The sequence below is a fragment of the Gracilinanus agilis genome, chromosome 1 (assembly GCF_016433145.1).
Source record: "Gracilinanus agilis isolate LMUSP501 chromosome 1, AgileGrace, whole genome shotgun sequence".
NCBI lineage: Eukaryota > Metazoa > Chordata > Mammalia > Didelphimorphia > Didelphidae > Gracilinanus > Gracilinanus agilis.
Window position 1 is genome coordinate 739,342,033 of NC_058130.1, and position 24,803 is coordinate 739,366,835.

Consider the following 24,803-nt stretch of genomic DNA (forward strand, 5'->3'; position numbering starts at 1 on the left):
AAAATGACTTTTGGGGTCAGGGTTACAAGGAAAAGAAAGCATTCTCACACTAAGTGTATCATAGTAGGGTTGCAACGTGTTATAATTTAGCAACGTGGAACAAAAATTATAAAATAATCAAATCCTTTGAGCCAATAATCTCACTATTGGGAATATATAGCTAGCATATAATTAGAAGAAAAATATATGCTGAAATACAAATTAATATGATAAACTGTAATTAAAATGGTAAACAAGAAAATACAGAAATATATAAACAAATGAAATGAAAGTAATGTGAAGGAATTTAGAATTAGGTAAGGGCATATAAATGGATAGAGTGCTGGGCTTGTTAGGAAGATCTGTGTTCAAATTTGGACTTAGGCACTTATTAGCTGTGTGACCATGGGCAAGTTACTCAACTCAATTTGCCTCAGTTTCCTCATCTGTAAAATGAACTGGAAAAGAAAATGGGCAAACCACTCCAATATCTTTGCAAAGAAAACCCCAAAAGGGACCACAAAGTGTTGGACACAATGAACCGAAAATGTTTAAACAACAGAAAATCATTGAGGTCATCTAGGTGGCTCAGTGGATTGATCTGGCCTGCTGGTTGGAATCTGGCCTCAAACACTGTCTATCTGGGTAAAGTTAGGTAAGTCACATAATCCCCATTGCCTAGCCCTTACCACTCTTCTGTCTCTGAACCAACACACAGGTATTGAATCTAAGATGGAAGGCAAGGGTTTAAAAAAAAACATTAGGTAGCACATGTGCTAAAATATATATATACATATATATATTTATATACATGTGAATGAATGATCAAGGAAAATGGAAGGTGGTAAAGTTGTAATTATTTGTAGTTTTTGAATTATAAATTAATTTAAAAGTATGTTTGAATTTTTTAATGAAAATTAAAATTCATAACAAAATGTTATTAAAAACAATTAGTAGTTCCAACTATGTGTGTATTGGGGCATATAAATGTCTAGTCAAAAGCTCTGGTTACTATTCAGAGCAGTAAAAAACAAATCGAAACAAAACAAACCCAGGAAATCCCCTAGAGGGCTGGTGAGATACCTAGGGTGAAAGGATGAGACTTAGATCAAAGGCAATTGAAGAGATTGAGAAGGTAGTGTCAGACAGACAGCATCAGAACTAGGAAAGAGCAGGGTCACAAAACTTGGAAAGAAAAAGTGTCAAGGAGAAGCAAGTGTCAAAGACAATATCTTGAGAAAACAGCATCAAAAGCTTCAGACAAATCAAGAAAAATGATTATTGAGAAAAGCAGTATTTGGCAATGAAGAGATCATTGGTAACTTTAGAAAGAGAAATTTCAGTTCAATGATGAGGTAAGATGCCAGAGTGTAGAGAGCTAAGATTGAGAGAAAAGGAAGGAGAGGCTCCTGTTGGGCCTTCTTAAATAATTTAGTCACAAAAAAGAGATTTAAGATTGCCATGCGGCAGTGAGGACTCAGCTGAAATTATATAACATAAACTTGGTGTGGAACCAACAAGCAGTTTCATGGTTTTTTTCCATGAAACTTTGTTTAGTTAGATTATATGTAGGAGCAAAGGCAGTGGATGGTGAAAGTGGTCCCATGCTGGCACATGGTAGGTGAAGATCAGTGATATGAAAAGGGGGCAAAGAACTTGAAGAGAAAAGGGCAGCAAAAAGCCCAACTGGCTTACCACGGGGTCAATATGGAGGAAAGGGTAAGTAGTGCAGCACTGATGGCCTGGGAGAGAACTGAGGGCTTGAGGCCCTGGAGGTCACAGAGTAGACGATGAATAGGGTTGAGTGTTTCCAGGCAGAGGGAGAAGTGGAATGACAACATATTGTGATTAGACAAGGGAATTTCATAGTCCATGAACATGGAAAGTAGAGGGAGAACCTGGAAGTAGTCATGGTAAGCAAGAAATATTCCAACTCCCCCACCATGACCCGTGGAGTCATGGGAACGAAGGAAGGTATAGCAAGTTCTAGAAAGGGTGGGCCCAGGGAGCCTGGGTCATGAGGTGGGGAACCAGGGCTCAGGCAGAGTCAGAAGATGAAAAGATTAAGAAAGGAAAAGAGAGAATGTGACAGCTGTCGTCAAGTCTGAATATGGGAAGAGGGAATAGCCTGTTCTGTTTGGCCTCTAGGGGTAGCATTAGGAACAACAGGTAGAAGTTACAAAGAAGCAGATTTAGGCTGGCTTGAGGAGTCCTCCTTAACAACAAAGCTGTCCAAAAGCATTGCCTGAATTTCATTGCCTGAAAGGGTAATGGGTTCCTTCTCATTGGAGCTCTGCAAACCCAGGCTGGAAACCAACTGCCAGGCATGTTAGAGCAGGATTGCTTTGGGGTATGGATTAGACAAGATGATCGCCAAAGCTCCTTGCAACTCTAAAATTCTGGGATGTTATGAATGGGACACATTTACTAGTAAAGTCTGTCAGAGAATCTGTCTAGGATACCCAGGGTAGACAGAAGGGCCCCCATTGGCAGCATGTCAGGGCAAACAGGACAGGAGCTGAGGACAGCAAATGGAGTTAAGAGTAGCTCAAGTATTTTCTTACCTGAAATAATCATGAGAAAGTAGCTCTGGCAAGAGGCTGCTTGAGGAAGAAATTGTACAATGTTCCAGTTGTTATCCAGTAAGTCTTCCACGTTGGATTCTTCTATCATCTCCTTCTCTTCCTCCTCCTCCTCCTCCTCCTCCTGCTCTTCCTCGCTCTCCTGCTCTTCCTCTGCTTTTTGCTCTCTCTGGGTGTTTTGCTGAAGTATTTTTAGCATCATTAATTAAAATCTTGCTTCTATTTTCAGTGTTTTTCAACTATAAGTATTACTTGGCCACTCCCAGCAGAGTAACTCATCTTGGAAAAGATTCCTTTCCATGTAATTCCTCTGCTCAAAATCTTTAGTGGCTCACTCTTGTCTCTAGGGTAACATCTAAACTAATGAGCCTGATGCTCAAACTGCATCCCGTCTCCTCCCCGCCCTCCCCACCCCACCCTATACTGACTGGCTTGGACCTGCCAAACAGAATTATCTTATTCCTTTGTCCTCTGGATGTTCCACATCTCTTCTCTTAATGCTTTTACAAAGGCTGTCTCTTTGGGGAAAAGTGTCAGAGCATTCCCTTCTTAAAGCTCCTTCATAAAAATCTTAGCTTTCTTAAAGGATCAGCTCAGGTGCTGTGTCTTATATGAAGACCTCTCTGGCCTCCTCCCCAAATCATCTATGTACTTCTCTGGACATGGCATATACCCCGAGCAGGACTTTCACAATTTTGTCTTTGAGTCTTTAGAGACTAACCCTATTCTGGCATACCGTAAGGACTTAATCAACATTTGCTAAGTTGAGTCAGATATGTTCTCGTCTTCCTTGCCTTGGGAGGGAGGGTTTGGTTCTTTAATATATATATACATATATGTTTATTTTTTTAAAAACCCTCACGTTTCATCTCAGAATCAATACTGTGTATTGGTTCCAATGCAGAAGAGTGGTAAGGGCTAGGCAATGGGGGTCAAGTGACTTGCCCAGGGTCACACAGCTAGGAAGTGTCTGAGTCCAGATTTGAACCCAGGACCTCCCATCTCTAGGCCTGGCTTTCAATACAATGAGCTACCCAGCTGCCCCTGCTTAATTAATGTTTGCTGAATTGAATTGTGCTATGGATAGCACTGGTCTTGGAGTCAGGGTCTACTTCTCCCACAGAGGCATGTGACCCCCTAGGCAAAGTTCCTTCACTAGGTACCTTGCCAAGACCAGATGTGAGAGAGAACATGCCCAACTACACTGAGTTTCCGTACCTAGAAGTTCCCTTTAACTCATGAAATTATCAGAGGGCAGCTGCCTCCAAGTCACAACCTTTCTGAGACTCAGTTTCCTCATTTATAAAATGGGGATAATACTGTTAGTACCTGCTGGAGCATAATAAAAAATCTCCACAGTTTTCTAGAAACAGTTAGAAATAATATTTCTCAGGGTAGGGAGGTAGCTCAATGGATAAGAGATGGGAGGTCTTGGATTCAAATCGAGTTGCAGATACTTCCTACATGTATGACCCTGGGCAAGTCACTTAACCCCAGTGGTCTAGACCTTATTACTCTTCTGCCTTGGAACTGATACTTAGTAATGATGATTGATATATGAAGATAAAGGTTAAAAAAAAAAAAGAACATTTCTTTAGCCTAAAAGCCTTTTTCCCAACAAAAGCTAAAACCTTTCTTAGGAAACACAAACTTATTACGTTATTCTCCATGGTCAGGATTTCTAGAAATGTTACTGAAATCACCTTGGGACAATGAGTTATGTTGGAGGACATGGGAGGCTATGTCACATTGGACATCTCTTTTTCTCAGCTAGAAATGCTTGGAAATTAGATTAATGTGAAATTAAATAAAATTGCTTCTGTCAAATTTGAACCTATCAATGCAGAATATTGTATTAGTATTAATGGCCTTTTTCTTTGACATACCTAACAAGATTGTTATGAAAATCAAGTGTGATAATACAAAAAAGGTAAAAGCACCTTAAAAAAATAAAGTTCTACTTAATTGCCAGGTATTATTAACAGGTGAAGCAATACCAAGTGAGAGACATGGCAGGCACAATCAACAGTATGGGCAGAGGTCTAAATTGTAAATAGGCCAATTTGGCTGGAACCCAAGGTACCAGGCAGAGCTGCATGAGAGAAGGCTGAAAGATAAGGTAGCACCAGATTCTTAGGGGTCTTTGAATGTCTCATAAAGGAATCTGAATTTTAATTGGGACACAAAAGGGAGCCACTAACTGATTTCTGAGCTGAGGAAGGATTTGAACTAATCCACACATGGGGAAGATAAGTCTGGCAGGTATATAATGACTGACTGAAACATGTTAAATAGGAGAGGGAGAAGAATCTATTAAGTGCCACTAAAAGAATAAAAGGATTAGGATTGAGGGAATAAGGTCAGATGAAGGGCAAGTTTAGAAGCTTGACTATGGAAGCCTTACTGATAGGTCCACCTCTAGCAATTTTCCCACCCCCAAATAATACCTTAAGACCGAGACACTGCTTACCATCCCATAGTGGACACGGGTTGGAACTTTTCCTTTGATTCCCCCATAGTTAGCAGGATCCATCCAAAGAAGAAACTCCCAGCACCGAGAGAAGGAGATCGTCAAAGAATGAAAAATTTCTTTCGAGTGGATGCTGAAAGTGCAGTAACACAGGGATGATCAAGTAACTAGACCAGGTCACATTCTTGCTCAGACCTCTGGAAACCACAGCCAGTTCAGCTGGGCTATGTCATTTGGAGGCTGAGGCATGATGAAGCATGGTTCTGCCTACCTGGCACGATCCACTAGAGGCCACACATCCTTACTATAACATGTTATAGGACATCATAGGCACATGGCACAGTGAGTGGAATTTTCCGTCATCATAAGTGTACATATAAATGTCCTTCACAAAAAGTGGTCCTTAGTGTGTTATGCAGCCCATCTCCAGTCTGCCAAACTTTCTCTTCTTGTCAATTCAAGTAATACTTTGGAACATGGCCCATGGAGCAGTCCTAGTGTCCTCTGTCACTATATCACCAAGGCCTACTTTGGTGCTGAGGTAGCCCCTGACTGTTACCTGTTGGTGATGTAGTCTATGTAGGCAATGGCATCCTCGATGTGGCGCTTTTTGGTACAAAGGATGATGCGATTGAAGTTGGCATAAATGACTGAGGAGCCCAGACGCTTGAACTCAGCTACAAGCCTGAATTGGAGAAGAGGAGACCCAGGGATTAAGGGAAAAGCCAACGCAGCCCAGGTTTCCCCTGAAAACCTCTCTACCTGTGTAGTGGGCTCTACTGATCCTATAGTGTTCTTAAGTGAAAAGAGGATTAAGTTTGCTCTGCTTGGCCCCAGAAGGGAGTAGTGAATACAAATTGCAAAGAGGTAAAACTATGCTGGATACCAGGAAAAAAATCCCTAATAATCAGAGCTGTCTAAAAGTAGAATGGGCTACTTTGTGCCTTCTTTGTAACATTATTAGAACATCATAAAAGAGATACCTGTATGCACTGATGGTGAAATCTTGTCATCAAAAGTGCACATTTATAAAAAATATGCTATTACAAAGCCCATCTCTATGGCTTCAGAAGCACCTGTGAATAACAAGGCTCCTCTTGTGGCCCAGCCCACCTACTCAAGGAGAGCCATTCTCTGGGAACCAACTCTTACTGTAGGCTCTGAGGGCTTTATCACTATACAACATAGCTGTCACCAGAGAGGATGGAGAACTACTTAATGGGTACTTCTTGTTCAGGGATGCGGAAGACTGAATGGCCCTCAAGCCTCTTCCAACACAGACATTCTGGGATTCTATACATACCACCCCTTAACCATTTCTGAAGTTTGGAGAACTTGAGAAGAATTTCAGAAAAACAATAATCCCACTAGTCCACTAAGCCTGTAATAGACTCCAGGGTTACTCACTGGAGGAAGAGCTTCTTCATCATGCTAAGGAGAGTCCGGTGCAAAGCAGGGTCATAGAGGAGAGAGGATGGGGACCGAAGCCAGCGGTAAAAGTGCATCACTTGGTTGTCAGCATAGACGTTGTGGTACTGAGTGATTTCTTTCACCCAGCCCACCACCATGCTCTTTAAGATCCTGTCAAAGAGGCCAGAGAGAAGAATGACCATGTATCGCATGGCCATTTATATTTACCTCCTTCCTGAGAATATTTCTGCAAGGATGTGTCACCACCTTAAATTCAAACTCATCACTTCCCTGCTACCTGACACTCCTGTCCCAAACCAACAAACTCTGCCAATGATGTTGCTATTCTCCTAGTCACTTAGGAATGGTTGAATGAAAAGGTTTATTCAATTTGAAGCATGAAATCTTGGGGCCACCTTTGACTGCCCCTTGTTTTTAACTTGAAGCAGACCAAAGAATAACAGACCAGGAGTCACTAAATCTGTGTTCAGGTACTGTTTCTGCCACCTACTTTCTGATCTTGGACAACTAAGATCACCTCTGAGTTTCTACTTCCTCACCTTTAGAACAGGGACAAAACCCAGGTTACAATATTTCAGGCAAGGGACCCAAGAGGCCACTTATCCAACCCATTCCTTGTCAAGAATCTCCTCTGCTAAACACCAGACCCCCAGGGCTGTCCAATGGTCTAACTAGACTCACTATGAAATAAATAATATACATTTATACATCCATACACACCATCATCATCATCCTTCACAACCAACACAAAGTCCTATTGCTTCTTCCTTTATAACATGCTTCATTTCTATCCCCGCTTTTTAGTCTCACTGCCACCACCCTCAATCTCATCCTCCTCATCTCAAGTCTAGGCTATTGTTACAACTTCCTTATTGTTAATTTAACAATTTATTTTAATTTCACTGTTCTTCTTGATTCCAGTCTCTCTTCTTCCAACCCATCTTGTATAATTAAGTAGAAATGCAAAGTTTGAAAAGATAAAAAAGGGTAAGACAGTTAATAACTAAGAATCTGACAGCAAAATAAAACATTCAAGCTTGAATAGCAAATCCTCAACGCTGAAGAGATGCAAATATGATTGCAATATCTAACAGATACTATGCTAGTGATCTTAAACTCACAGTGAAATCATGCAGTGTGTGAATTCCCAATTTAAAGTTACCAAATTTCTACCAAGAGTTTCAAGGTTCCTATAAAACCACAAAGGCACTAAAACAATGAAAATTTAAAAACAAAAAATCCTGGAATATAAGTGAAGTTACACTAGCTTCATAACCCAGCTATGAAAGAATACAAAGAATTTTGAGGTTGGAGTCAAAAGACATTGGGTCTGATGGTGGCTGTGTGGCCTTGAGTCTGGCACTTACCCTAAATGTTTCAGTTCCTTATCTGGTAAAACAGGAACAATAATCCCTGTTTAATCTTAAAGACTTGCTGTGAGAAACAAAATGACATAAATACAAAAAGAGCTCTGCACACCCTAGAGCTATTGTTATCATCTACAATACTGCCCAAACACTAACTTCCATAAAGAAAAGGGAAAATGAAAATTGTTGCAAAGTATCTTACAAAATGAACTGTAACAACCGTATGTGGTTCCCAGTTACACAATACTGGTAGCAAACAATCCTTTCAGTAAAATAAAAGACTACTATTCTATTTGAAATAAAATTTATCTGAAAATATAAGATTTCTTAAAATCTTAAAAATTGGTATTAGTTATCATTTAGAAGAAAAGTCATCAAATATTTTACCAGAAAGTCTCACCATAATTCTGTTTAAAATTATATGTTACAACACTGTAAAACAGGCTGAGAACCTCTGGTCTTTTCCAGTCATTATTCTATAATATTTAGTATCTTGTGTAATTCAATTTCCCTAGCTAGATTATAAAGGCAGACCCAGGAGACAATTCTGTGCTGGAGCTGACAGGCTGAACTGTAGCCAGATGCGGATCCAAGCAGGACTTGCAGGTGACACATCCAGGAGTTTCCTGGCTAGTTAAAAAGGCCACAACTATCAAACCATGGATCATACCAGCCATGGAGCCCCTGATCTAAGAGCTCTGGTTACATCTCTCCCACTGATCATTTGTCATTGCCACTGGATTATAAGGAGCTTGATTTTTGTCAAAACTTGGGCATCTTTTTTCTAGACTTGCCCTGTAAATTATTTCTAATGTTGTGATTGGGGTTAACTTGTACAGGTTTTGAGAATCAGAGCATTTCCTTCTCTACGTCTCAGTTTCCTCTTGTAAAATGAAGGGGCTGCATTAAATAGACTCGGATATGCTATGACTATCTGTCTAATCTTGGCAGAGGTGCACAGCTGGCCTCTCCACAGGCCTGCTACAATATGAGCAAAATGCATGTAGGGCTCTAAGTAGAAGGTGAAATACCCAGTGGGGGAGGAGGTTGAGTGTCTCTCCTAGGTTCCAGCTAGTACCTGAACGTGTTAGAGCAGAGGGCAGTCTCATCATAGCTGGCAGGGATGTTGGCTGCCTGGTTCCCTGTGACCATTTCCTCCAGAGAGGCTTGCTGGATGACATCGAAACTGATTCCCATGCTGGAGGCTCCTTCCATATCATTGACATGGTGAGACTGCAAGATGGTATTTACTGCCAAATTCTGGATGTCCAGTTCCAAACACACTGGTGACAGAAAACCCACAGCTCACATTCTTGAACCAATCACTCCCACCACCAATTGGGACCACCAATTAATGGTCCCATAAGGTTCAGCTCTTTCCTGGCATTCCCTCTGCTGAACAAACTGTGAAGACTTATAGCTCAGTATCAAAGAAGTCATGGCATAGAAGGGAACTGATATCATTTGGCCCCAATACGGACGGCTTCCATGAAAGGGATTCTGAGGTATTAAATAACACCATGAGTTAGGTAAATCCCTTAGAACAAAACAGTAAAACTTTTCCTTGGCCCTCCAGGGACCAAGCCCAACATTTAATTGCCCATCTCCTCTCAAATGGGAGCAATGCGCTCACCTGTGGAGTAACACCCAGGACTGTTGATTTCCACAGAAGCCTGGTCATCAAATTCCATGACAAGGCGATTGTCATCTGCCTCTTTCCCACCCAAGTCAGGGCGGGATGTAGGAGAAAACCAGAGCAGGTGGTTATGGTGCCGGAGGTGACGAGAGAAGAAGAGATCTGATCCAAAGGTGGAGATGTCTTCTGGGAGATTCCCAACAGGGATGTGAAAATATCTGTCCAGAGAAATATAAAAAGCTCACATTCACCAACCTTCAAAGATTTATGAAGTACCTATTTGCCAGGCAATGGTGAAACAAAGTCAAAAATGAAATTGTCCTTACACTCAAGAAGCTTTCGATCTTTCAGAGAGGGTAGCATATAAACTAAATGCAAAATAAATTGCAGGGTGGTGGGGTTTATAAGTGGCTTGGGAGTTCAGGAAAAGGTTCCTGTAGAAAGTGCCAGTCACTTGAGCACAGTTTAGAAGGAAGGAATTGAGGGATTGGAAATGGCAGAAGTAAAGTAGGAGTACATCCCAGACTGAGTGTGGGAGAACCAGAAGACCAGTGTGGCCAAAGTGCAGAGTGTTAGGGAAGATATAACATATGATAAAATAGGCTGGGGCCATATTGTGTAGGACTTTAAAAACTGAGTAGATGAGCTTCTGTTTGACCCCAAAGAGCAGTGGTTCCCAAACTTTTTTGGCCTCCCTCCCCCTTTCCAGAAAAAATATTACTTAGCACCCCTGGAAATTAATTTTTTTTAATTTTAATAGCAATTAATAGGAAATTAATTTTTTTTAAATTTTAATAGCAATTTAATAGCAATTAATAGGAAAGATAAATGCACCTGTGGCCATCACCTCTCCCCTGGATCACTGCAGCACCCACCAGGGGGCAGTGGCACCTACTTTGGGAATCACTGCCAGAGAGAGACAACATGATGAGTTTATTGAGAAATGAAGTGATGTATTTAAACCTAGGCTTTATGAAAATCATCTATGTAGGATATGGATTGGAATGGGAAGAGATGAGGTTCTTACAATAATGCAGGCAAGAAGTGATCAGGGTTTTAGAACCAAGTGATGGCTAGAAGTAGAGAAGGAGAGAAACTGTGAAGACAGAAACAAAGTTTGGCTCCTTAAAGTTTTTTAATTGGTTAGATTGGATGAGGGGTCACAGTTGAAGCTGTGGTCGTTTGACCACAGTAGAAGGTCACTTGACAGACATAGAGAAGCTTGGAAGTTAGCTTAGTTTGGAGGGAAAAAATTATAAGTTCAATTTTGGATGTGTTTTGGACCTGAGAAAAGAATGTCTATGGGACACCTAGTTTCAAATATCCAGTTGGCAATTAGAGATATTGGATACCTAGTACTTAGGAGAGAGTAGGGCTGTATATAGAGCTGGAAGTTATCTGCACAAAGATAATAATTAAACCCACAGGAGTTGACAAGGTCAACAAGTAATAATATATAGAATATAAAGAATGTAAAAAGAAGAGAAGAATGCTCAGGGCAAAGCCTCAGGGCACAACTAGTTAGAGGATGGTATGACTGATGAACTAGCAAAGGAGATGGAGAAGTGGTCCATCAAGAAAAAGAAGAGCCATGAGAAAGCCATATATAAAATATCTGTAAAGCGCCTGGCACGCAGTCGGCATTATACAAACACATATCTCTCCAACCCCTTCACATCACAAAAAGCCAAAGTATTTAGAAGGAGGAAGTGATCAACAATGTCAAATACTGCAAATTTAAGAAGGAAGAAAATTGAGAAGAGAGCAATTTCAAAAAGGAGTAACGATCAAGCGACAATAGTAATGTCAACTCAGAGAAGCAAAGAAGGGTGACACTGTCTTGGCAACTGCCTTATCCCATCCTTTCTGAACCACAGGTGGTATCTTTTCCCTTCTCCCACTCACCTACTCATCTCAAAAGCCTGAGACAGGCAAGTGTCCAGGTTGAGATAGTGCCGGATCATACGCCGAGCTGCATGACGCTGCCAGTCCAAGGCCCCATAGCTAATATCATCAGTCACACAGACTGGCACCAAAGGGAACTCCTCAAAGACAGGCATCCCAGTGGCCAGCCTCCTCAGTTCCCAGTTGGACTGTACAGCAATAAGTGTGGGACCACGGCGTTCTTCCTGTGAGAAAAAGGGTGGTGGTAGTGGTGGTGGAAAAAAGACAGGTCACAAACATATATGGTTTAGTGGGGCATTCCAAAGGTGGCAATATTCCTGACAAGCTCTTACCTTATAGCCAAGCAATAGTCTTTGGATGGCTCTATAAATAGTCTTCAGGTCAGTCTCAGCTCTCACTTCAAAAATGTGTTTGTCTGGTGGTAGGAGCTCTGGTCCCACCTTCTCCAACAGAAGGTGGTGCTCCGCTGAGTACATGGAATTCAGATTTGGCATCTGGTTACTGCGCACCTGTCCCAAACACACCCCATTCTTGAGTCACACTGGTCTGTCAAAGGTATAGAAAGCCTGAGGGGCTGGAAGCAACTAACATATCAGAAGTTTGGGGCAGGATGGTAGCGGGACCCTATTCAGGTGATTCAAACGAAGACTTGATTTCCAAACAGGGTGGGCTATCTTGACAAATACTTGTAGGAAAGGCTTTTCCTCAGACAGAAGCCAAAGGGCCCAAGGATGGTGGGATAAAGACTAAGAATTAAGACATGGGAATACCATTAAAGTCTCCTTGTTCCTTTAAAAATTGTAAAATTGGCAAAGATGACCAAAAAATGACAACAATCAATGTGGGAGGGTTGTGAGAAGATAAGCATAATTCACTGCGAACTATGAATTTGTATAACCATTTGGGAAAAAAATTTGGAATTATGGAAATAAAACAATAAAAATACCCATGTACTTTGCCCCAAAGATTCCATTACAGGGCTTATATCCCATGGAAGCCATTGATGAGAAGAAAAGTCTCAAATTTATAGTATCACCTTTTGTGAAAGAAAAGAATTGGAAACAACGTAGCTATCCATTGATTGGGGAATGGCTAACCAACATATGGTGTATGAACATAATAGAATAATACTATGTTATAAAAATCAAGACATCATTGAAAATTTACCAAAAACAAACAAACGAAAAAACCCCACTCCTCTCCCTAGGGGCAGGCATTTTTTTCCTAACCACTTTGGAACCAAACCTGGTCTAGTCCCAAAATCTCCTTTGGTCTCTGAGAGGTTCAGAGTGCCAATTACTTACCGTGTCTAAGACAAACACAGAGGATTTGCGCTGGGAGGGGATGAAGAGTCCAAAAAGTGCCTTGTTGCCCTGAGAGTGGTGATATAGATAGATGTGCCGGATACTTCCTGCAGAGCAAGAGATCATGAAGCCCAAAGTTCCACAGATGGAACACACCAGGGCTGGAAGAGGGAGCCAATAGTGGTCATACCTGGTTCAAGATAGCTGAATTGTGCCAAGGAACGCATTTCCAAGTACTCTAGAGGAAAGGTCTCAGCCTCCCGGCCTGTGAGGTGCTGTACCAGCTGCCTATTGACCATACAAACACAACCTAATTGGATAAGAGCCCGTAGCAACAATGGCACCTGGAAAGGAGTGGAGAGATATAGAGGGCATAGTGGTAAGAAAAGTTATAAAGAGAGTTCAGTCTCTATTTATGTGACTGGGTCATATTCTTTAGGGCTGGATGGAAAGAGGAGCCACAAAGGCAGTACATCTAAAAGCAAACTCATCCTCTTATTTGGGCTCAATTTAAGGAAAAAACTCCCCAACAACTGAAGCTACTCCAAAGTGGAAAGTCTGCCTTAGGAGGTTGTGAGATGACCACTCATGGGGATGTTGCTACAGGTTGGACCAGACCTCCCTAAGGCCTCTTCCAATGCTGAGATTTGGGGATTCTTGCCCAAAGGGATTCTTAACCTTACCGTCACTCCTATCAATGGTCCACCCTTAACCCAGATGAATAGTCTCCAAACTTTTGAGTTATCCTTGATTCTCCTTTGGCTCTCATAGGGTCCCATACATTTCTAATTCAGAGATGTGGCTCTCTTTCTCCTCTCCTTTCCATTGCCATTCTCTACCTTATTCTGGTTGGGTTTTTAAGACATCCATGTTTGGACCACTGTAACAAACAGTCTCCCAACTGGTCTCTACTGCCTCCCTTTCCACTCTAATCTATGCTATGTCCTGAAGCCATGTTAAACACTGCTTACACCACACTGCTCTTAAGCTCAAACATTCTAAAAAGTGTCCCTAGATCTTTCAGGTTCAAAACCCTTAGGTTAGCCGAGCTCAAGAGAGAATATTCTTTTGGGAATATCTACTCTAGTATGTTTGGCTTTTTTTTTTTTTTTAATTTAAAAAAAGGTTCATTACTTTTTAGTTATCCTTCATATACTTGTGAGAAAAACGAGTAATTCTATGTCTTATGTGTCAAGTAAGTGATATAGGCAGCAAGTGCTACTGGAATAAGCAAGAGAACTTACATAGGCCTCAATAGTCAAGGAAGACTTCAAGGAAGTAGTGAGATTGAATTGACCCTTGAAGGACAGGTATACTGAAGTAGAGAGGAGGGGAGAGGGCAGTGCAGGCGAGGATGGTTTGTAGAGAGTCAGGAGAACACAAAGACAGTGGCTAAATCACAGTTTGTATAGCAGATCAACTATGGAAGATAAGGAAGGAAAATGATGTGGTCAGGGGCAGAGACTTTGGGAAGCCTTGAGCTAATTCCATTGATGTTACCATTGCAAAATACATAAGTGGTTCTCCCTCTCTTTCAGAATGGCCCATTGTAGAATTTCAAATCACAAGAAAAATAGTGTCTTTCCTTTATAGTAATATATGTTTTTGAACCAAGTATGGTGATCCCCATTGATCCTCTCTCTATCTGTAAGATTTGGCTCTGAATAATGGCTTGAGTTATACATAGCTGAATTAACAAAGTGCTTTCCTTGCAACAAACTTATGAAGTAGGCAGTACATTTCTATTTATCCCCATTTTAAAGACGAAGAAATTAAGCTGGCAATGATTTGTACATCATTGCTAGTTTGTAGGCAAGGCTGGGACTCAATTCAGGACTCCTGGTTTTTTTTTGCTACACCATTTTGGCTGTTTCCAAAATTTAAAGCCACCTATGACAAAAACTTGTTACCACTGAAGATGTTAAAAAGAAAAAAAGCATTACCTCTCTGAATTTAGTTCTGAAAGTCAAACTCCCAAGAATGTTTAAAAAGAAAAGACTGCATTTTTGGAATAAGCATATAGACTCCTGAGGGGACTATGTTGATAGCATTCTATTTTATTATCTATTATAAATCCTATTATGTTTGTTTAAACAAATTACTCATACTGCTTTGTGTCTAGTAAGACCTTGTTTGAGAGATATGAATCTCTCCAAGTATATGCTAAGCTACTTGAAGATAAGGACTATATGTTACACTTCTTTGGAGCCCCACAATATCTAATGTAGGATCTTGCACACAGTAGGTATCTGCAGAATGAATGCTCTAGACCTGTGTTGGCAAAGGCATTGCATGTGTGCCCTGGCATGCCAGAGGGAGCTGCTCCATTCCCCCCTCTCCACAGTGCCTGAGGACATTTTTCACATGCCTGCACCTCTGCAGAGCACCTACTCCCTCCGCTGTCTGGGGTTATGCAGGGGGCTCATAGGCAGCTTGAAGGTGCAGCATGGGCACACAGTCTCAAAAAGGTTTGCAAGCACTGCTCTAGACAGTGAAGCCACAACCTCACCTTACATCACCTGATGCATTCCAAAGTCAGAACTGCCCAAAGGGGCGGTTACCTGGGTCTCATAAACGCCCTCAATGTCTGGTGCAGACAAATCAGCATTGATTTCATTGATATGTTCTTGGTACATGTCCTCTGGCACGGAGTACTCATACAGATTGTAGACCATGTTGGAACGAGGGAGGACTCTGTTCACCTGATAAAAAGATAGTGTTGTGTTTTTTTTAGACTCCAAACTGCATTAAAAAAAAACAACAATTGACAGAGAGCTTATGGCAGATCTTAGAGTATCCTTTGCCATAGCATTGACCATGGCTGCTCCATGGGAGCAGGGAGAAGAAGGCTTGGATTGGGAGTCCAAGGACCTGGTTTCAAAACTTTGCTATGCCACTTAAGGCCTTTTAATGTTCTTCACAAATTGGAATAATTGGACTAGGTGTCCTCTAAGGCCTCACACCCAATTCTAAGTCTATGATCGTAAGAGAAAAAAGTCTAGTGGAAGCTTTAAAATCAGAGAATGAATGGAGTGTCAGGGTTGTCCAAGGAGACAGATACCTCAATCTCATGCACACCCTCAATGAATCCCATGAGAACGGGGCCATGGAAAAGCAAGATAGCAGTGTCTATTACTCCAAGGCTTAATTCTGACTCCTGATTCTCACAAGCACACTGAATTCAATATGCTCAGGCTTCTCCTGGTTCTTTTTTTGCCTATTTCCCAAGGTTCATCCTTTCTTTCCAACCCTATCTCCCATCTGATAGCCAGGATGATCTCACTGCTCCTTCCATTCTTTCTCCATGCCATGCTCATGCTAATCCTCCATCTGAAATGTTTTTCTTACTCCAACTTTGCTTATCAAAATCCTGCTTCTTCAAGTCCTCCTTCATCAAGCCTTGACTTCCCTCATCCTGAGGAAATTCTCTCATCTCTAGCCCTCATTCTCTGTACCACATATTTGAGCATTTCATTAAATAAAGTACTGTTTTTCATTTATTTCCATATATATATATATCTTGGCTCTTTTCGGAACTGCCTGGGACTTGGAAAGCAGGGGCTCTCATTTATCTCTCCCATGATGGAAGACAGTTTCTCAATAAACATGTTTGATGGTCAAGTAAGTGAGCACATCATATGGGGAGCTCAAGATCAAATACTTGCCTGAAGGCCCAAGAAGTATAATTATTATAGCCTATAGTTCTACAGTACTTTAAGAGTTATAAAGCACTTTGTCATAACAATCGAAGGATTCTCTCTACTTTATAGATGTGGAAAGTGAGGGTTAGAGAAAATAAGTAACATTCATATTCATACAGTTAGAGCTGGAACTCAAACACTAGTCTTTTGATTCTAAGTCCTATGCTCCAGCCACCATAGCAATAGTGTCAAACCCTAACAAAAACAAGAGCCACTACATCATATCTAAAGATCTCTCTGTGGGCTGCACAGTGACTTAGTTTTAAAATATATTATTATCTACATTTTATTGTATTTTTATTTTTTTTTAATATTTTCCAACTACAGGCTGCACTTAGGAGTGTTTCCCTGCACTACACTTTTTTGGCAACAATTTGCTAAGTCAGAGTCTAGGCATCATTAGGTATCTATCTCCTCTCACTTTAACAGGGTAGCATGGGAGAGGGGCCATGGAATGGAATAGACTTTCTTTCTTTTTAAACCCTTACCTTCTGTCTTAGAATCAATACTGTATATTGGTTCCAAGGCAGAAGAGCAGAAAAGGCTATGGGAGTTAAGTGACTTGCCCAGGGTCACCCAGCTAGGAAGTGTCTAAGGCCAGATTTGAACCTAGGACTTCCCGTCTCTAGACCTGGCTCTCAATCCATGGAGCCACCCAGGTACCCCCAAGATAGGCTTTCTTACAGGATCAGAAAGAAGAAAACCAAGAAAAGAAGAACATGAAAATGACCAAAATGCAGAAATCTGCTAATTTCACTAGTCCAACCATGCTGTGCAAGGTTGTTTCTGGCACCTTACGGAAAGAAGGTCCTTCTTCCTCCTTAGGCACACGCTGGTTCACATAAAACACACGTGGGATATTCAGTTTGATACAGTGCAGATCATTACCAATGACAGCCCAAAGTCTGAAGAGGCCAGGTTGGTTGGTCTCACTGATCTGTAAAAACAAAATACACACAAGTGACAGTCCTAACCTGTGACATGGTTCATTTTGCTCAAATCTTGAAGATAAATTAACAGTGCCCCTGCCAAAAAGAAGCTCCAGAACACAGCTTAGAGGGCCATAGGGTCTGGTCCTTTCTCCAATCTGGTATATAAGCCAGGACACATCACTGTGATTTGCCCTCTTTCCCCTAGCCTGCACCTAAGTATGTCCTAGATATTGTTACATGTTACTGTCATTTCCCCAGGGAGATCAAAGTGTGGCATAAACTCAGTCAAGCCTGAAATCTAATTCCTGCTTTCTCTTCCTCCTTCTATTCAGATGTGGACTGTGGGCAATTTGCTTCTGAGTACCCTCCCTCTATCCCAGGGCTCTATTTCTCTTAATCTTAATTTTCAAATGGCTAGGGCAGATAGGAGATTCTCAATTTTCTGTACTCTCTTAGACCATACCTGTACAATCTGCCAAGGCAGATCCAATATGCTTCGGGCTGTTTTTCGCAAAAAGTGTCCTAGGCCTGTGGCTGGGCCATCTCGGATGATCCCTGAGCTCAGCACTCCTTCCCTAGTCTCCACACGCCGTCGCTTCCTCCGCTCTTGGCGTTGACGAGCTTGTAGCTCCCACTTCTTCTTATGGAATGTGATCCACACAAGCCACTCTTCCTGGAAAGATGATGTGAAAGGGTCATTGAGTAGAAAGGGAAAAATCTAACAAAAGCTATAAAATAGGTTCAACATCCTTACCCTCTAGACATCTTATAAGAGTGTCTCCCATTAGACATGCACTAGGAGCCAGACAATTCCCCCAAACCACCCTAAAAGTTCTACTATGATGTCTAAGAGGCTTCCTGATCAGGGGATCAGAGGATTAAGCAGGTTCCACTAGGAAAGACGGAATCAAAGAAGGAGTTTCAGCCTCCAATGATCAGGAGTTTGTTTTCCCTCTCAATCCAGGGCCACTCAACTTTTTCATTGGCTTACCCTGGTTGTGCCAAGAGATGGAGGCTGTCCTAAAATTTCTCGCCAGGATTGGATCAACTCCAAGTTCTGGGATTCTTCTTGGCTCTCTACAGGGATTCGCTTCCTTTTGGTGGCAATAGGGATTGCTGACTGCAGTGGCTTGGTATGGCCAAGGTCTTCCATGTCCAAAATCCCATGTCCCTGACTACCTTCTGGATGCTGATTTACAGTGACCTAGAAACAAGAAGCCAAACAGTCTAGGACATGGTACAGAGTATGAGTAATCTTTAGTAATAATTATACTCTATACAACCAAGCATTTGGCTGCTTATAATTTCTAGGCAAGTACCAACTCCCTTATTCTATTAGTTAAAAACTATAAAAGTGTGCTTTCAAAACAATTAGTTGGCATAGAAAGAAGGGATGCTGAGGAAAAAGAAAGTTGTTTATAAAAAAGGAAGCAGAATGAATACTATTTTAATTCCTATGGAAGGAGAAATCATAAATGTTTATGTCTAATGACTAGAGTAAGATTAAACAGAAAATGCCTGAGGGTAGAAAGCATCTACTGAAGGGAATTTTTTCAGAGAAAGAAAAAGGATCCAAGGAAATGAGATTTGCAAGAAATGCTGGGAGGAATCCAGAAAGGATGAAAATATCAGATCACAGTTAAGTAGCTGCAGAGAGGACAGTTTTAACTTAAAAGCAAGAGGTAATGCTTTTAAGTATAGCAAGAACAGAGAATATGTTCCCTGCGGCTAGGGTAAAGAGAACTGGCCAGGCTGGGAGTGAAACATTAAGGCAATCACAAAAGCCTCATCAATGAGATAAGTCATGTCAAGCAGGTTTAAATATAAGTGCTATATACCTGGCATTGTTGTGAACTGTCTCTGTCATCCCAGAGGGAGACATTTCCTTGATTGTGCTTCTCTTCTCTACCTGCTAGGTACTTCTTACCTGTCTCTTGCCCTCATGGATAAATAGCTCGCTGATCTTCTTCTGCTTATAAATATCATGCTTCTCCATCAACTTCTTGTGTAGCCAATCAGGGTGTCGGACTCGTGGCACTGGGTTCTTGACCTTAAAAAAGTAGGCATCCAGATCAGGGAAAGGTATTAGTTAGTTCTTGGGACAACCTGGGCCCAGGCTTTATTGAGGCACTCAATCTTACCTGCTGTAGGGCTGCAGGGATGGTAATGATCTTCTGGATGGCACTCCCAAGTCTTTCAATGTAGTAATCCCAGTCCAGAATCTATGTACAAATGTTATTCAGAAAAACATTGTCAGGGGACCAAGAACCATGGGAAATAGAAAGCACGAATTGGAAGACACAAACAAGTTGGCTATCTTCTGCACTTGTCTTGACAGCCTGTACCAGAGCTCAAGCTCTTCCAACAGTCCAGCCATTTTAGCTACTAAAGTGATTACAGAGCTCTATAGCTGTAGGAACTCACTAGACTTCACAAAAAGGAACACCAGGGAGACAGCATGGTTCAGGCCAAAGAGTGCTAGGTCTGGAGTCTGAGCACTTGATGGTTCAACTCTCATCTCTCTTTCCTCCTACCCATTTGACCATAGCCATGTTGCTTAACCTCTCTGGGCCTCAGTTTTTTCATCTGTAAAATGAGATGGCTAAACCAGAGGGTCTACAGGGTTCCTTCCAATTTTAGACTTATGAGACTTTGAGTCAGGTGTCATCTAAAAAGAACACGTGAGGAGTCCTGGATATTCTAATCTGCCAGGTTTATCATCCTGAGGTGTTGGGCATAGAAAAGACTTAGTACTTACTGTCCGAATGTCAAAGTCTTGTAGAGAAGAGCTCTTGAGCCATTTCCGGAGGAAGTGTTTTCTTACTGTGGGTTCTGCTTGGAAAATGGCAAGTGGGATGGCCCTAAGTGAAACAGCAATGTCCACGTTATTTGCCAAAGAGACCCAGCACCTCTTACCCAATTATCCAAGCTAGAATTCATCCAATTGTCCCTAATAAATCCTGTTGCTTAGCCTATAAAACTGTTCTAATCCAACCTAGGATATCCCAGAGAGATTCAAGTAATGCACAATTCTGCTTAACCTTAACATGAACATTTTTTCTTAAATTTCTGCTTCAGATTTTCTCGCTGTACCATCACTATCTGGGATTCTTGTAATAATTACCTCTCTGTGACTGGAGACCCTTCAGGTTTGCGGGAGATGATGAAGCGACAGCTCAGGCCAGCGTCCTTCACCATCTGATCCCCCAAGAATTCAGCCAGCCTCTTTGCTGTACTGATAGAGGTAGATTTTTGCTCTCCATAGTCTTCCAGTTTCCGAGACATAGAACGGTTCTCAGAGATTAGTTCAAATAACTCTGAGTCGGGCATGTTGGCTGCCTGGAGAGAAGGAAAGTCCACAAATAAATTCTAGGGATAGGCTAACAAGTACTGAAACCTAAAAATATTTCCCCTTAGATCTACCCTCACATGGAATTTTCTATTCAAAATCTCTATAATCTGAATATATTTAACAGAATATCATGGAAATATGTTGGATCTGGGGTTGGGGGAACAGGAGTTCTATTCCTGGACGTTTAATATAGCAGTCTGCATTTGTTAAAAAGGGGAAGGATAGGACTTAAAATAAAAAACTTTCCAAATTCAAATGTTCTATGGTTCTCTAAATTAGCTGAAGTAGATTTCAGGAAAGCATTAGTGAGGAAAACCTCTTTTCATCAGAATTCACTAAGCTGAAGAGTTCGTTTGCCTCTAAGAACAGAGGGGATCTGGCTCTTTTTGGTTTCTTGGTCCCTCATCACAAGGTTAAAGAGCAAAGTTAGAATCTAAAGGCCTGGGCTTGAACCCCAACTTTTGACACTTTCAGCTCTGTAATCTTAGTCAAATCTATTCATCTCTCTAAACTATAACTTCCTTAACTGTAACATGAGGATAATACTTTTACTACAAATGAGATCAGTCAACAGATGTTCAGTGTCTACTAGGCACTGCTCTAGGAACTGAGATCACAAAGACAAAAATGAAGTAGCTCTGCCCCCACAAAGAGCTTATATGCTATAGAGGAAAACAGCATGTATATATATATATATATATACATATATATATATATATATATACATATATATATATATAAATGTATATACAAATAAGAACAGACAAAATAAATGATAAATTAAGAGAGCCATTAGCAGCTTGAAGGATCAGAATTGCCTCATGGAGAAGATGATGTTTTAGCTGAACTTTAAAAAGATATCAGGGCTCAAAAATATACCAGACTGAGTCCTGATCAAGAGATTTTCCAATCTGAGTTAGCTTAGGAAAATAGTCAGAGATGTCTGCAGACAGTGGAGACAAAGCCTAGCCAGGAACAGCTACACAGAATACTCTAGAACAAGTAGAGGCTGTGTGACAAGATAAGAAGTCCCAAATTAAAGAGGAGTTTAAAAGCTGTGCAGGTACAGAAAGAGGTGCAGACTGGCAGATCTGTTGCAGACTCCCCAGATCACAAAAGGGTAGCTCCAGAGTGAAGATTAGGCATGGGTCCTAAACTATATACTAAGCAATAAGGAGCTATATGGTTTAGGCTCCAGAAGCAGAGCAGGATCTCAGTGTCCCAGCTTCCATCCCAATCTGAAGTCTGCAGCAGAATAATTAGTGAAGGAATCCCAGAACAAGGAGTGAGCCTTGTAGTTCTGTAAATGAATCAACAGAGCTTCCCATCCAATTGAGAGGGAGTGAATCCAACATTAGTACTGGAACTACAAATAGGGCAAGCCCATAAGCATGTTGCTTAGACTCAAACCCAGGTCAGGAATTTTCAAAGCTCAAACCAGATTGAAAACTTACAGGTTTCTAGCCTGCTATTCTTGAGAACCTGGGATCATACAACCTACAATACTCCAAGTAAGCAACACCAATCTAGATATTCCTTCCAGAAGTATGCGGTCTAGCCTTAACATCGAGTCTGAAGTCAGGAAGTAGTTCAGAAGAATGGGCAAACGTAAAAAAGAATCCCATCATTACAAGATGTTGTGATGACAGGAATGCTCAAGACACAAACCAAGAAGAGAAAGACTCCAAATATCTACAAGCATAGCTTCAAAGAAAAATACACTTTGGACACAAATTCAAATACAATTCCTGGAAATAAGAGTTTTTAAACAAAGAGGAATTTTTTAAAAAGAAGCAAAAGGTTCAAAAAAGAGTCAAAAATAATTTTATAAAGCTAGAGGGAAAAAATTAGGGAAAAAACAAGAATGAAGAAAAAAATAATTGAAAGGAAATGAGGAAACAATTAGGTGGCTCAGCAGACTAAGAGCTAGGTCTGGAAATGGGGGGTTCAAATCTGACCTCAGACACTTCCCAGCTGTGTGACCCTGGGCAAGTCACTTAACTTCCCATTGCCTAGCTCTTACCACTCTTTTGCCTTGGAACCAAAACACATTGATTCTACGACAGAAGGCAAGAATTTTTTTTTTAAAGAAAAAAAGGAATAGAACAAATTATTACAAGAAATACGAAATCTTGTCCATGTATAAACTCCTTGAAAATTAGAATATGCTAAACAGAAGATAATGACTTTATGAGATGACAAGAAATATTAAAACAATTGAAAAACTGAAAAAAATAGAAGAAAATGTAATGTAATCTCACAAAAAAAGCAACTGACCTAGAAAACAGAACAAAGAGAGAATTTAAGATTCAATGTACCTGAAAAACTATGACCAAAAAAATAACCTGGACATGATATTTCAAGAATCACTCAGATCTGGAGGCAGCTGGGTAGCTCAGTGGATTGAGAGCCAGGCCTGGAGACGGGAGGTCCTAGGTTCAGATCTGGTCTCAGACACTTCCCAGCTGTGTGACCCTGGGCAAGTCACTTGACCCCATTGCCTACCCTTGCCACTCTTCTGCCAGAAGGTACAGGGTTTAAGACAGAAGGTAAGGGTTTAAAAAAAAAATCACTCAGATCTCTTGGAATCAGAGGGCAAAGTGAAATCATAGTGAGGTTCATACATGATTTAGTAGTTCTTACCCAGTAAAACTAAGTCTAGCCCTATGGAAGAGAAATAAACCTTAATTAATGATGTAGAGAATTTCCAAGCATTCCTAATGAAAAGATCAGAGCTGTATTGAATCTTAAGTGCAAACACATCAGATTAAGAGAATCATAAGAAGATAAATGTGTGAACAGACATAAAAACTAAACAACAGATTGTTTACATTCTAATATGGAGAAATGATCACATGTATCCCCTCTCTCAGGACCCTGAGTGAAAAGGGGACAGGGTGGAGAGACAGGGAAGAGTGATGGGAAAGAGAGGATTTCTGCTGATTAAAAAAGTAATATTGTAATTGAAAAAAACATGATAAGTAAAAAGTAAGATTAAAACAACAAAGAAACAAAACCAAATGGACAACATACAGATCAACTACAAAGATGTAAATGAAAATATCATTAAAAGGAAGCTGAATTCTGAGCAACTAAAAAAACAACAATCCTGAAAAAAAGGGAATGAAACATCTTCCTCCTCTTACCAAGAGGGCACAGGAATAAATATTATGGAAGAAGAACATATAAATTGGCTTTAAAAAGAAAGAAATGAGAGATTCTAAGGAACAGAGGTGAGGAGACAGTGCATTCCAGGCATAGGAGACTGGAATGTTACATGTGAGAAACAGCAAGACAGGCCATTTAGCTGGACTTTGCAGAGTCCCAGAGCTGCAGAGAAGACTTCTATAACATCACAAAAAGTGCATCATGCAACCCTTGGGTGTCAATGTTCTGTGAAAGGGACCCTCTCCCTCTATGGAGGGTAACCTGTTCTGCTTTTGGACAGCTTGAGTATTAGGGAAGATTTTCTTTATGACTTGAACCTTCTCCTCCACAGCCACTACACAACATCCCTATCCTGGCCCTGTGGGATAAGCAAGGTAAGTTTAATTTCTCTTCCAGCTGACTGTCCTCCAATCATGAAAAGATGGCCATCCCGACCCACTAAGTGAAGTATATGAAGTCAACTGACTATATATGTAGAGTATGATACAAGTGTAGCTATTATCACAGAGAACTACAGGGGCAGCTAGGTAGGAGGGGCAGCTAGTTAGCTCAGTGGATTGAGAGCCAGGCCTGGAGTTGAAAGGACTTGAGTTCAAATCTAGCCTCAGACATCTCCTACCTGTGTGACCCTGGGGCAAATCACTTAATCCCCATGGTTGAGCCCTTACCACTCTCCTGCCTTGGAACCAATATTCAACTATCAATTATAAAACAGAAAGTAAGGGTTTAAAAATGAAATAATACCCATGTAGGGGACGATACTTACCCTGCTATAGAGCACATCTAGCCAATAGTCTGCTACTTTAGCAACAGATGCATACACCTCTTCCAAAGTATTGCCCTTAAGGAAGGCTTCAAACACCGATGACTGGAAGATCTTAATCAACTGTAGTTCTCCCCGCCTTTTGACCTCAAAGCCTTTTAGCTCAGCCAGGGAACCATCTTCATTGAACACAGCATATCTGCAACAAAGTGG

General features: G+C 41.0%; 1 protein-coding gene across 1 annotated transcript in view; it reads right to left on the reverse strand.

Annotated features, from left to right (window-relative positions):
- Positions 1-24,803, reverse strand: part of POLE (DNA polymerase epsilon, catalytic subunit) — a 74,504-nt gene that overhangs the window by 5,134 nt on the left and 44,567 nt on the right. Inside the window, exons 25-43 of the mRNA XM_044673028.1 lie at positions 24,594-24,789; positions 20,432-20,646; positions 20,066-20,168; positions 19,449-19,529; positions 19,235-19,357; positions 18,299-18,511; positions 17,771-17,980; positions 17,169-17,312; positions 15,236-15,376; positions 12,865-13,018; positions 12,675-12,781; positions 11,703-11,879; positions 11,371-11,594; positions 9,463-9,683; positions 8,908-9,112; positions 6,439-6,612; positions 5,591-5,716; positions 5,032-5,164; positions 2,544-2,742 (exon numbers count right to left, since the gene is read on the reverse strand). Of these exons, the coding sequence (XP_044528963.1) occupies positions 2,544-2,742; positions 5,032-5,164; positions 5,591-5,716; positions 6,439-6,612; positions 8,908-9,112; positions 9,463-9,683; positions 11,371-11,594; positions 11,703-11,879; positions 12,675-12,781; positions 12,865-13,018; positions 15,236-15,376; positions 17,169-17,312; positions 17,771-17,980; positions 18,299-18,511; positions 19,235-19,357; positions 19,449-19,529; positions 20,066-20,168; positions 20,432-20,646; positions 24,594-24,789 (3,146 nt within the window). The remainder of the gene's footprint in view (positions 1-2,543; positions 2,743-5,031; positions 5,165-5,590; positions 5,717-6,438; positions 6,613-8,907; positions 9,113-9,462; positions 9,684-11,370; positions 11,595-11,702; positions 11,880-12,674; positions 12,782-12,864; positions 13,019-15,235; positions 15,377-17,168; positions 17,313-17,770; positions 17,981-18,298; positions 18,512-19,234; positions 19,358-19,448; positions 19,530-20,065; positions 20,169-20,431; positions 20,647-24,593; positions 24,790-24,803) is intronic.